A 12,529-nucleotide genomic window follows, 5' to 3' on the forward strand; every position below is an offset into this window, starting at 1 on the left:
GGTACGAGCCTGTTAAATAACGTGTTGGTATAATACTGGGGAGTTACCAGAAACCACCTGGTGAAGTATTGGGCTACAGATCTTTAATGGTATTAAAAGTGTGTTTATTTTTACCTGGTTCACCCTTTTCCCCTTTTGCTCCATTTTCCCCATTCATGCCTGGTAGACCGTTCTTCCCGGGAGCTCCACATGTGATGATTGAGTAGGCATTCTCATCAGGGTCTTGGCATATCTGTGTTCCTGGAGTCACTAATGCCACATGGAGCAAAAGTAGACCAAGAACCTTCGCAATTGACATATTCCAAATCCAGCCGGTCTACAGAGGGAAAAAACATTTGCATTGTTGGATCATCTCCCTTGTTTATTGCTATATTGCACCTTTTAATTGCGAACAAAAATATTTTTGGTATATCAAAGGATTTTGTATATTGGTATGGATATTGTTAATGTTATGTACAGTATATTGAATAAAATGTAATACTTTTTAAAGACAGGTTAACTTTTTAATATGAAATATCTGTTTAAAGTCTCATAGGCAATTTGTTTGCCTGTGTCATGGACCTGCCACCTAAGGGTTAATAGTGCAGACTGATTTCAGTGCTTGGCAACAGGCTTCCTTATTTAAACACCTCAGTAGCACTGTGTCTTCGCTGCCTGATCTGCAGTTCATACCTGTTCCTGTGACTTCCTGTTCCTGTGATCTGATCTGTTTCCTGTGTTTGACCCGGCTCGTTTGACCACGATTGATCTCTGTTATCCTGATCCCGGCCTGCCTTGTAACCACGCTCAGCTCTACACTGCTTGATATCCTGTTGCCGAACTTGCCTGTATTCTAACCATTCTCTACTTGTCGTCTATACCTACATCTGATCGTCTGTTACCAAACACAGCTTGTACCAAACTTCAGTGTCTCCCCAGCCAGTGCACCTACCAGCCTGCTTCCTGTTTCCTGCTGCACCAGCTGAACTGACAAGACCCAAGACGAACCAGGCACCCATACACCGCCAGGCTCTTTCCACTGTTTCAACATCGGTGGCCCTTGAGCCGGGGTTGTACGAGAAAGTCTTCCCACTGCACGTCAGGCTCATCCGGCAGGTACGTAACAGCCTGAGTGTATTTACATTGTTTTTAGGGACTGAACTATCCCTGCTTCATGCACATAAGCCACTTTCTATACTAGGTGTAGAAACACCATTGGCCGACTGCATAGTTTCGAACATAACCATGTTCTTCATCAAGCTGCATGTGATATCATCACTTACTATGAAAACTTCACATTGGACCCAGGGGCGGACTGACCATTCGGGCTCTCGGGCACTGCCCAAGGGCCCCATGCCACATAAGGGGGCCCTATAAGGGTTGCCAGCCTCATGTAAAACCAGGGACAGTATGTAAAAATCAGTTTTTGTTTTTTTAAATCGCAAGATTATAGCTGCCCCGCCTGTGTATGTGTATTCTGTGTGTATGTGTATTCTGTGTGTATCTATACTGTGTGTGTATATTGTGTGTCTGTATACTGTGTATGTATACTGTGTGGCCCCATAATCTATTGCCTGGGGGCCCCATAATCTCCTATTGCCCGGGGGCCCCATGAGTTGTCAGTCCGCTCCTGATTGGACCTCATGCAACTTGGACTCTATGCCTCTCCACTCTTCCTCCAGACTCTGGGACCTTGATTTTCGAATCAAATGCAACATTTTTCACAGTCCGTGATGATTAGGGGAGCCATGTCCAAAGTCAGAGCAGCCCTCTACTTTTCTAGAGCACTTCACGCTTCCCCCTGCTGACCAGCTTTATCTAGATTATGATTTCATTTTCCAGCAGGACTTGGCACCTGCATACACTGCCAAAAGTACAAATACCGGGTTTAACTGCTTAAGGACCACCTAACGCCGATATATGTCAGCAAAATGGCACGGCTGGGCAAAAGGACGTACAGGTACGTCCCCTTTAAGATGCCCAGCCGTGGGTCGCGCTCGTGACCTGGTCCTGAGCTCCGTGACCGTGCCCGCCGGACCCGATCGACACGCAATCAGGTCACAGAGCTGAAGAACGGGGAGAGGTAAGTGTAAACAAACCTTTCCCGTTCTTCCTAGTGAGAGTGTCACTGATCGTCTGTTCCCTGTCATAGGGAACGACGATCAGTGATGTCACATGCCAAGCCACGCCCTCACACAGTAAGAATCACTTCCTAGGGAACACTTAACCCCTGCAGTGCCCCCTACAGGTTAACCCCTTCACTGTCAGTGTCATTTTCACAGTAAACAGTGCATTTTTATAGCACTGATTGCTGTAAAAATGACAATGGTCCTAAAATGGTGTCAAAAGTGTTCGATATATTTCCGCCATAATGTAGCAGTCACGATAAAAATCGCTGATCGCCGCCATTACTAGTAAAAAATATATTATTAATAAAAATGCCATAAAACTATCCCCTATTTTTAGACGCTAAGGGCCAGATCCACAGAGCAAGTACGCCGGCGTATCTACTGATACGCCGGCGTACTTTCAAATTTCCCGCGTTGTATCTTTAGTTTGAATCCTCAAACCAAGATACGACGGCTTCTGACTTAGATCCGACAGGCGTACGCCTTCGGATCGTAGGTGCAATACTTCGGCGCCCGCTGGGTGGAGTTTGCATTGTTTTCCACTTTGGGTATGCAAATTAGCGATTTACGACGATCCACGAACGTACGCGCGGCCGTCACATTTTCTAACGTCGTCTGTAGTCGGCTTTTTCCGGCGTATAGTTAAAGCTGGTATTTTTTGGAGTATAGATAGACTTGCCATGTTAAGTATGGCTGTCGTTCCCGCGTCCAAATTTGAAAAAAAAAATTGCGTAAGTCGTCCGTGAATAGGGATGGATGTAACTCATGTCTAAGTTCAAAAAATGACGTTGTTGCGACATCATTTCGCGCAAAGCACGGCGGGAAATTTCAAAACGGAGCATGCGCAGTTCAATCGGCGCGGGGACGCGCTTCATTTAAATGAATCACGCCCCCTACCCGCCTATTTGAATTACGCGCCAAGAGATACACTACGCCGCCGTAACTTACGGCGCAAAATCTTCCTGGATTCGACTTAGAGCCAGGTAAGATACGGCGGCGTAGCGTATCTCTGATACGCTGCGCCATTCTAATTCTATGTGGATCTGGCCCTAAAACTTTTGCTCAAACCAATCAATAAAAGCTTATTGTGATTTTTTTTTACCAAAAATATGTAGAAGAATACGTATCGGCCTAAACTGAGGGAAAAAATTAAAATGTATATATTTTTGGGATATTTATTTATTTATTAAAGCAAAAAGTAAAAAATATTGAATTTTTTTCAAAATTGTTGCTCTATTGTTGTTTATAGCGCAAAAAAATAAAAACCGCAGAGGTGATCAAATACCACTAAAAGAAAGCTCTATTTGTGGGAAAAAAAGGACGTCAATTTTGTTTGGGAGCCACGTCGCACGACCGCGCAATTGTCAGTTAAAGTGACGCAGTGCCGAATCACAAAAAGTGGCCTGGTCCTTTAGAAACAAAATGGTCCGGGGCTTAAGTAGTTAATGATCATGGTATCATTGTGCTTGTTTGGCCAGCAAACTCACCTAACCTAAACCCTATATACAATCTGTGGAATCGATGTGATTATATATTTTTTTTCTTTTCTTTCTTTTTTTTGGGGCTGGAAAACACCACGGCCGGTATCGTCACTGACGAATGTACGGCCATATTTGAAACATTTACACAATTCAAATGGTTTACTTCAGCTAAGCATCTCATCACTTTACTGTGCTTGAAGTCTTCTGTGGATATCCACAGATTTTACACCTTCGTTCACATCATCACCACACGCTGTTCCATGCACACACTAAGGCCCCATACACACAAGAGGATTTATCCGCGAATACGGTCCAGCGGACCGTTTCCGCGGATAAATTCTCTCGAGGATTTGTGCGGATTTCCATGCGATGGAGTGTACTCACCATCGCATTGAAATCCACGGCGAAATCCTCTGGCGATGAGGTGTCCGCGACGCTGTCATATAAGGAATTCCACGCATGCGTCGAATCATTACGACGCATGCGGGGGATCCCTTCGGACGGATGGATCCGGTGAGTCTATACAGACCAGCGGATCCATCCGTTGGGATGGATTCCAGCGGATAGATTTGATAGCATGTCATCAAATATTTATCTGCTGGAAATCCATCCTAGGGGATAAAAATCTGCGGAAACAGATCCGCTGGAGTGTACACACCATAGGATCTATCCGCTGAAACCCATTCGCTGGGATTTTTCAGCGGATGGATTCTATCGTGTGTATGGGGCCTTACACTGCTGTCTGCTATCTTAACGCTCTCTGGACTGGCCCGCATCAAAAAAAGTTTTTTTTTTTTTGTTTCATTTTGTCTCGTTCCGTGGATTCGTAAAGATTTGTAATTTCGTAAGACGCAAGTTCATCTATTCGGACCCGTTCGTATTTTCGTAACAGTTTTATTTTTGTTGATGCTGAACGATTCGTAATTCCGTCTAATTTATTTTCGTTGATTCGAAATTCGTAATTTTGTTAGGTAATAATTTTCGTTTAATGGATTCGTAATTTTGTACTTTCGTAAATACATTGCGGCGCGGTCATTCGCAATCTCGTATTTTAGTTTAATTTTCAACACGTGGCTAATCCATATTAACCTCCCTGGCGGTATGATTCTTTCAGAAAAAACATGCTGAAAGCGGTACTATTATTTGCAAGGAAATTTGGCGTTTTATATTGTAGGCCTGTAATTCTTAGGAATAGCTGACCAAACAAGATTCTAATAGGCATCCCGGGTATGACATTTTTTAAAAAACAAAATTATAAATTATAATATAATAAATAATTATAAATAATTATAACACATAATAATATAATTATAATAAAAATTATTCAATAATGTAATCAAATTAAAATCACTGAAATTTGCTCAGTTGCAGAATTGTTGCTGTCATTATTTTTTTTTTTTTTATGACGAATTTCCCCACAAATCGCTATCGCACAATTCTGCAAGTGATTATAATTTATTATCGCTGTTTTTTAGCTGATCTAAAACTATTTTTGACATAAAGGGACACTTTTGGTTGCTATGGACAATCTACAGTTTGCAGGGAGAAAGAAACGTTTTTATTATATAAAATGACATGCAGGACACAGGACAGACCACTAGGGACAAGGGGTGTGTGTTTTTTTTACATACAGTACTGTAATCTATAAGATTACAGTATACTGTATGTAAGGTGTTTGTTTACGTTTTTGAATTTGGCGCCGTTCTCCGTCCCCGTGCGTCGTAACGTCGCAGGGAACGGAGATCGGCGTCACACGGAGGCACTATGTGAATCGAGCGAGGTCCCGCTCGCTCACACAGCGCGGTGGCATCGCTGGATCCAGGGACAAGGTAAGTAAAAAGTGCCTGTGGATCTAGCGAGGCAAGCCGAGACTGACTCGGGGTTACCGATCGTAGCAGGAAAATCTAACCCCGAGTCAGTCTCGGGAACACCACCAGGCAGGTTTAGATAGACTTTCTCTCCCTCCAAAAAAATGTTACCCTTAGATTGATGCTCATTTTGTCTAGGGGAATCGGCTAGTTGTTTTAAAATCGACGCTGTACTTACCGTTGTAGAGAGCGATCTTCTCCGCCGCTTCCGGGTATGGTGTTAGGGTATGGGCGTTCCTTCTTGATTGACAGTCTTCCGACAGGCTTCCGACGGTCGCATCTATCGCGTCACGATTTTTCGGCTACTCGTGACGCGATGGATGCGACCGTCGGATGCCTGTCGGAAGACTGTCAATCAAGAAGGAACGCCCATACCCGAACACCATACCCGGAAGCGGCGGAGAAGATCGCTCTCTACAACGGTAAGTACAGCGTCGATTTTAAAACAACTAGCCGATTCCCCTAGAAAAAATGAGCATCAATCTAAGGGTAAACATTTTTTGGAGGGGGAACTACCGCTTTAAGCTCCGTACACACGGTCGGCCTTTTGGCCAAAAAACTTCAAAATTTGCATTTTCCCAAAAATCCGACAGTGTGTACGCTCCATCAGACAAACTTTTTCGGCAACAAAAGTCCGGCCAACTCCCTTCGGACAAAAATCCACGGAAAAGTTTGTTTGAAGTCCGATCGTGTGTACGAGGCTTTACACTGTCCAATGTGACTCAGCACAAAAGAGATAAGCTGATTGGCTAAGATATTAAGTAAGATACATCACTCACTAACTACACTGCCCAGTGCCCATTCGAAAGAACGATTCGAGTACACAAATTTACCAACATAAAAAAAAAAAGGATTTACAAAACGAATACACAAATACACAAATGAAGATACAAACATATGAATAAAAATACGAATATACGAAATTACGAACAGACAAAGAATTTAAAATACGGAATGCAAATCGTTTGTTATAGATGTAATTTTCGTTATTTTGCTGCTTCGGTGTTTCGTATTTTAGTAAGATTGTGCAGTCGTACGTTCGTATTTTTGCTTGTACGTTATTTTGCTTATTCGTAATTCCGTAATTTTCATATTTTGGCTCTTTCAGCTTTTCGGATGTTCGAATTGATCCGAATGTACGATTACTAACAAATTTGTACAAAAATCCATTCGTTACGAACGGAATCGCACATGTCTAATATCGGGACAGTTTAGTAAAAAGCATTACTGTCCCAGCAAATCCGAGACAGTTGGCAAGTATGATGTAATGCAAAATTATTGTGGGGGGCCCCCATGTACCTGGGGCCCCTGGGCAGTGCCCAGGAGTGCCCTTGCATTAAGATGGTCCTGCCCGCAACATGTCTGCTGCCTATCAGTAATAGGATACACTTGCTGTGTGTAGTATCACCATGCTAGCATCCCTTTTTATACCTGTAAAATTAAAAGTCCCAGTTTGACTTGAAAGCCCCTCGTACAATAACAGTTAGTATTCTATATCACTAGAGGTATAGACTTTCAGATGGACATTACTGTGGGCCCCTTTAATGATTTATATAGAAATTTGAATCCTATAAATATAATTCAAATAGTACCCGATAGTATAATTGTACTCACCGACCAGCACTTAGAAATCTGAATCAAGTGTAGTGCAATAGAGCCAACACATCTCTATATATACTGATAAGATATTGGCTTACTTGCACAATAAAACGAAACAAAAGACTAATAACAAATATTTACAAACTCAATATGCAAATATTTGTAAGGAAGTATGTTCTAGAGTATGAAATTGATTGTGTTATTGTGTCCTGGTAATAAAGATCACATAAATCAGGGACATGCATTGCTATGGAGCGGGCAAGCCATTCTCCATCACCATAGCAATCAGTAATGCCATGCGTCCTGGACCTAGAGAATCATTGGCTGCTATGATACTGGTGACCGGCCCGCCCACACAATTGCATTGTGATGTTAGTCCATTGAAATCTGGGTCCTTTGCCCACGGCACCCTGGTTGAGAAACACTGGTCTAAAGTAGGTTCAAATACAGTTTAGTGAAGAACTGGCAGGTCTTATAGTTGTTCACAAGAAAATGTATCAATATGTGCTGGGGTGAAGGGTAAGCAGTGGGCAACAACCACTTCAGCCCCGACCAGGCCACTTTTTGCGATTCGGCACTGCGTCACTTTAACTGACAATTGCGCGGTCGTGCGACGTGGCTCCCAAACAAAATTGGCGTCCTTTTTTTCCCACAAATAGAGCTTTCTTTCGGTGGTATTTGATCATCTCTGCGGTTTTTATTTTTTGCGCTATAAACAAAAATAGAGGGTCAATTTTGAAAAAAATGCAATATTGTTTACTTTTTGCTTTAAAAAACATCCCCCAAAAAAATATAAAAAAACGTTTTTTTCCTCAGTGTAGGCCGATACGTATTCTTCTACATTATTTTGGTAAAAAAAATCACAATAAGCTTTTATTGATTGGTTTGCGCAAAAGTTAAAGCGTCAACAAAATAGGGGATAGTTTTATGGCATTTTTATTAATATATTTTTTTTACTAGTAATGGCGATGATCAGCAATTTTTTTTGTGACTTCGACATTACGGCAGACACATCGGACACTTTTGACACAATTTTGGGACAATTGTAATTTTTACAGCGATCAGAGCTATAAAAATGCACCGATTACTGTGAAAATGACACTGGCAGTAAAGGGGTTGACCACTAGGTGGCGCTGTAGGGGTTAAGTGTTCCCTGATGAGTGCTTCTAACTGTAGGGGAGATGGGCTGTGTGTGACAAGACGATGATCACCGCTTCCGATTACAGGAAGCGGTGATCACTGTCACTAGGCAAAGTGGAGAGATGCTTGTTTACATAAGCATCTCCACACTCTATCTCTCCATGAGACGATCACGGTACTCAATTGTTCTTGTTGTAAGTGGGAAGAACGCACCTTATATTGGTGGTCAGTGGGAATAATGCCCATTACATTGGTGATCAGAGGGAAGAATGCTTTAAACATTGGTGATGATTAGAGGGAAGAATGCTTATTAAATGTAATAAGCATTCTTCCCTCTAATCATGTTAAGTATGGCCGTCGTTCCCGCGTCGAAATTTGAAAATTTTACGTTGTTTGCGTAAGTCGTCCGTGAATGGTGCTGAACGTAATTTACGTTCACGTCGAAACCAATACGTCCTTGCGATTAGAGGGAAGAATGCTCTTTACATTGGTGATCAGGGGAAAGTTTCTCATTACATTGGTGATCAGAGGGAAGAATGCTCTTTACATTGGTGATCAGAAGGAGGAATTTCCCTTACATTGGTGGTCAGTGAGAAAAATGTCCCTTACATTGGTGATCAGAGGGAAGAATGCTCCTTATAGTGGTGATCAGAGGGAAGAATGCTCTTTACATTGGTGATCAGAAGGAGGAATTTCCCTTACATTGGTGGTCAGTGAGAAAAATGTCCCTTACATTGGTGATCAGAGGTAAGAATTCTCCTTATATTGGTGGTCAGAATGCCACACTCACCAACAACTAAAAAAAGATCATTGAGATCATGCCACATGGCCAGATTCAGAAACAGTTACGCCGGCGTATCAGTAGATACGCCGTCGTAACTCTGAATCTACGCCGTCGTAAACTTAAGCGTATTCTGGAAACCAGAAACCAGAAACCAGATACGCTTAAATTAGGCTAAGATACGAGCGGCGTAATTCTCCTACGCCGTCGTATCTTAGGGGGCATATTTACGCTGGCTGCTAGGTGGCGCTTCCGTTGAGTTCGCCGTAGAATATGCAAATGACTAGATACGCCGATTCACGAACGTACGTGTGCCCGTCGCAGTAAAGATACGTCGTTTCCGTAAGAGGTACGCCGGCGTAAAGATAAAGCTTCCCCCTAGGTGGCCTAGCCAATGTTAAGTATGGCCGTCGATCCCGCGTCGAAATTTGAAAATTTTACATTGTTTGCGTAAGTCGTCCGTGAATGGGGCTGGACGTAATTTATGTTCACGTCGAAACCAATACGTCCTTGCGGCGTACTTTGGAGCAATGCACACTGGGATATGTACACGGACGGCGCATGCGCCGTTCGTAAAAAACGTCAATCACGTCGGGTCACCAAACATTTACATAAAACACGCCCCCCCTCATCCTCATTTGAATAAGCCACGCTTACGCCCGCCCCATTTACGCTATGCCGCCGTAACTTAGGAGGCAAGTGCTTTGTGAATACAGCACTTGCCTCTCTGACTTACGGCGGCGTAGCGTAAATACGATACGCTACGCCACCTGAAAGATGCGCCGCCCTACCTGAATCTAGCTAACAGACTCTGGAAAATTACATTGGACCTAGAACTATGCAGGCACCATCAGATGGAAGGTCAATCAGCCACAGCTCAAGGAAACTCCAGTAACCTCTAGGAACCCTGGTTAGAATGATTAACCAGCCATTAACTGCCATCATAACAGTTAGTATTCTGCATTACTAGAGGCGTAGTCTTACAGATGGAGATTGTTGGGGGCCCCTTTAATAGTTTGACTAGGGGGGCCTCACCACAGATATTTACAGTCTTTGTCCTTGTGTAAGCTTCAACCAGATCAACTTGGAGCCAGGAAAAGGATATATCGACTTTAAGCCCATTTCAAATTAAAGTGGTTGTAAACCCAACCACTCATCTTGCACCTACAGGTAAGCCTAAATAAAGGCTTACCTGAAGGTGCAAGAAATATCTCCTAAACCTGCATGGTTTAGGAGATATTTACAGTAATTACAGGCGCCAATGTCTACGGCGCAAGCATCGTAGACAACGGCGCAGGCGCACAGAAAGTGACGTCTTTCTTAATGGCATAACCAGGGTTAATGCTGTATTCCCACGCAGGAGCGAGGATCTCCCGGTCCCATGCGCATGCGCCGGAGGGACGTCATCGCTGCTCTGGCCAATCACAGCGCCGGAACAGTGAATACAGGAAGTAACTGCGAGGGGACATGACGGAGGTGGACGAGGAGGACTTCGGGGGGCGATCTCAGGTAAGTGCCACATAAGGAGCTAGTATGCTATGCATACTAGCTCATTATGCCTTTCTCTTGCAGGTTATTTTTTTTTCCCCGGTTTTTTCCCCAATATATCATATTACATTTTAACATGTTAATGTCATTATAAAAGTAATTTCCAATCTTTTTAAGTTATCAGTTTTCAGGAAAATAACCCCTGACAATCTTGTCATAAAGGTCCTTGTTTAAGCACTTCCTGTGCTCTGTCCCTGTCTCTGTGCTCCTGCTCTGTCACCCCATCACATGGGCTTCCAACAGAGTATGGTCCACTCTTGTCACCATCTGGAAGCCTATCTTCAGAAAATGCCATGTTGGAGTTCATGTTGAAGTGACTACAAAGAGGCTGCAGGAAATATTCTGTGTTGCAAGTACAAGCAAGAATCTCATGAATACAATTCAAATAATACCTGACAGTATAATTTTACTTACGAATTACGCACTTATAAATCTGAAACATGCCTTTCAACAGTATATACTGATAACATATTGGCTTTATGGCTTACTTGCACAATCTAAGTAAACACAGGACTTTTAATAAATATGTACAAACTCAAATATTTATAAGGAAGTATGTTCTAGAGAATGAAATGTATTGTGTTATTGTGTCCTAGTAATAAAGGTCACACCCTTCTCTTGAAAAAATCTTTGAGAACAACAAAAGTGAAAATTGTTTTGCTCCTTACATTTTATGGATGGCATCATAGGTCAAGTAAGTCAGTGTAGCCCTGGGGTTTCTACTATAGTTATTATGTTGAACGGTTCATTGTTTCTTAGATAAGAGTTTGGCTCCCCCTAGTGTCTGCTGAACTCTGTCAGGATTTTCCTTCCTTCTGAGAAGTGAGCAGAGCCATGCATTGTGGGATATGTAGTTGGGATGAGGAAGTAACTCTGTTGGCTGGAACAGCTTTGGACTACAGGACACACAATGCAAAGCGCACAGAACAGCCTGCTGGGAGGAGAGATAAAAGGACAGACGCGGCTTGTTTTCAGCCTCTATTCAATACCTGCCAGCAGGAGGTCTATGTGTGACCAGGAGTGAGAGACTGTGGCCTATACAGCGGAGAGCCTGATCGCCCGTATCAGAGGGATCTAGGAGCTGCATTCCAGCCCACCGGGAGTTGCAGTGCGGCAGCGTCATCTTCACTGAACGAGGCACCAGGAGGAGACATCTGATGGGATCCATTGTGGTGAGAGGGCACCTGCCCATCCAAGTAGAGATTACAGTATTGAGTAGTGAGTTTCTTTCCTACAGACTGCTGGTGAGACTTGTAGTTCCACGGAGGTGGATCTGCTCCTTCACAGGCAGCATACAGCTAGACTTTGGGGCCTTGCCTCTTTCCTCTGAGCTGTAAGGGCAGTACTATATTACTCTCACATGTAAAGAGGAATATAGAAGTGGGGATAGTTCTTCAGTTGAGCAATCATCAGCATAATTCTTGTTCTGCAGCCTTTTTTTTTGTTCTTGTCCTTTTGGATTACAAACAAACATAAAATCATCACTGCAGTATAAACATCAGGCTAGCTCAAGACATTCGGAACTTAAGGAACATTGACCATTTTCTTCTTTTACTAGTCCTCACTGTTCTACATTGGAGTTGAGCTCTGAATTACACCATAGGGGGAGCCATTTTGTGAGATATGATCAGAATTTGCACTGTGTCATTGTATTCATATGTTGTATATTGTAAGCTGGTTTGTGTGCTGAGACCTCAGTGGGAAGGTATTCAATACATGTATTAGGCCTTGTACACACGACCGGACATGTCCGCTGAAACTGGTCCGCCGACCAGTTTCAGCGGACAGATCCGATCGCGTGAACAGGCTAGCGGACAGATATCCAGCGGACAAATGTTTCTTAGCATGCTAAGAAACATGTCCGCTGGAAAGCTGTCCATCGGACATGTCCGCTGGTTAGTACGTCTAACCAGCGGACCGAAATCCCGCGCATGCGCTGAATTGTTTCGACACATGCGTGGAAGCATTGAACTCGCGCGATAGAGAACGTCGGTGTCGTATACG

At 43.2% G+C, this 12,529-nt stretch overlaps 1 protein-coding gene across 1 annotated transcript in view; it reads right to left on the minus strand.

Annotated features, from left to right (window-relative positions):
* Nucleotides 1-7,113, minus strand: part of LOC120909335 (pulmonary surfactant-associated protein D-like) — a 29,586-nt gene extending 22,473 nt beyond the window's left edge. The window contains exons 1-2 of the mRNA XM_040321089.1: nt 7,072-7,113; nt 115-316 (exon numbers count right to left, since the gene is read on the minus strand). Coding sequence (XP_040177023.1) covers nt 115-298 — 184 coding nt within the window. The 5' untranslated portion in view covers nt 299-316; nt 7,072-7,113. The remainder of the gene's footprint in view (nt 1-114; nt 317-7,071) is intronic.
* Nucleotides 7,114-12,529: the final 5,416 nt, after the last annotated feature.

Source organism: Rana temporaria, chromosome 8, assembly GCF_905171775.1.
Source record: "Rana temporaria chromosome 8, aRanTem1.1, whole genome shotgun sequence".
Taxonomy (NCBI): Eukaryota; Metazoa; Chordata; class Amphibia; order Anura; family Ranidae; genus Rana; species Rana temporaria.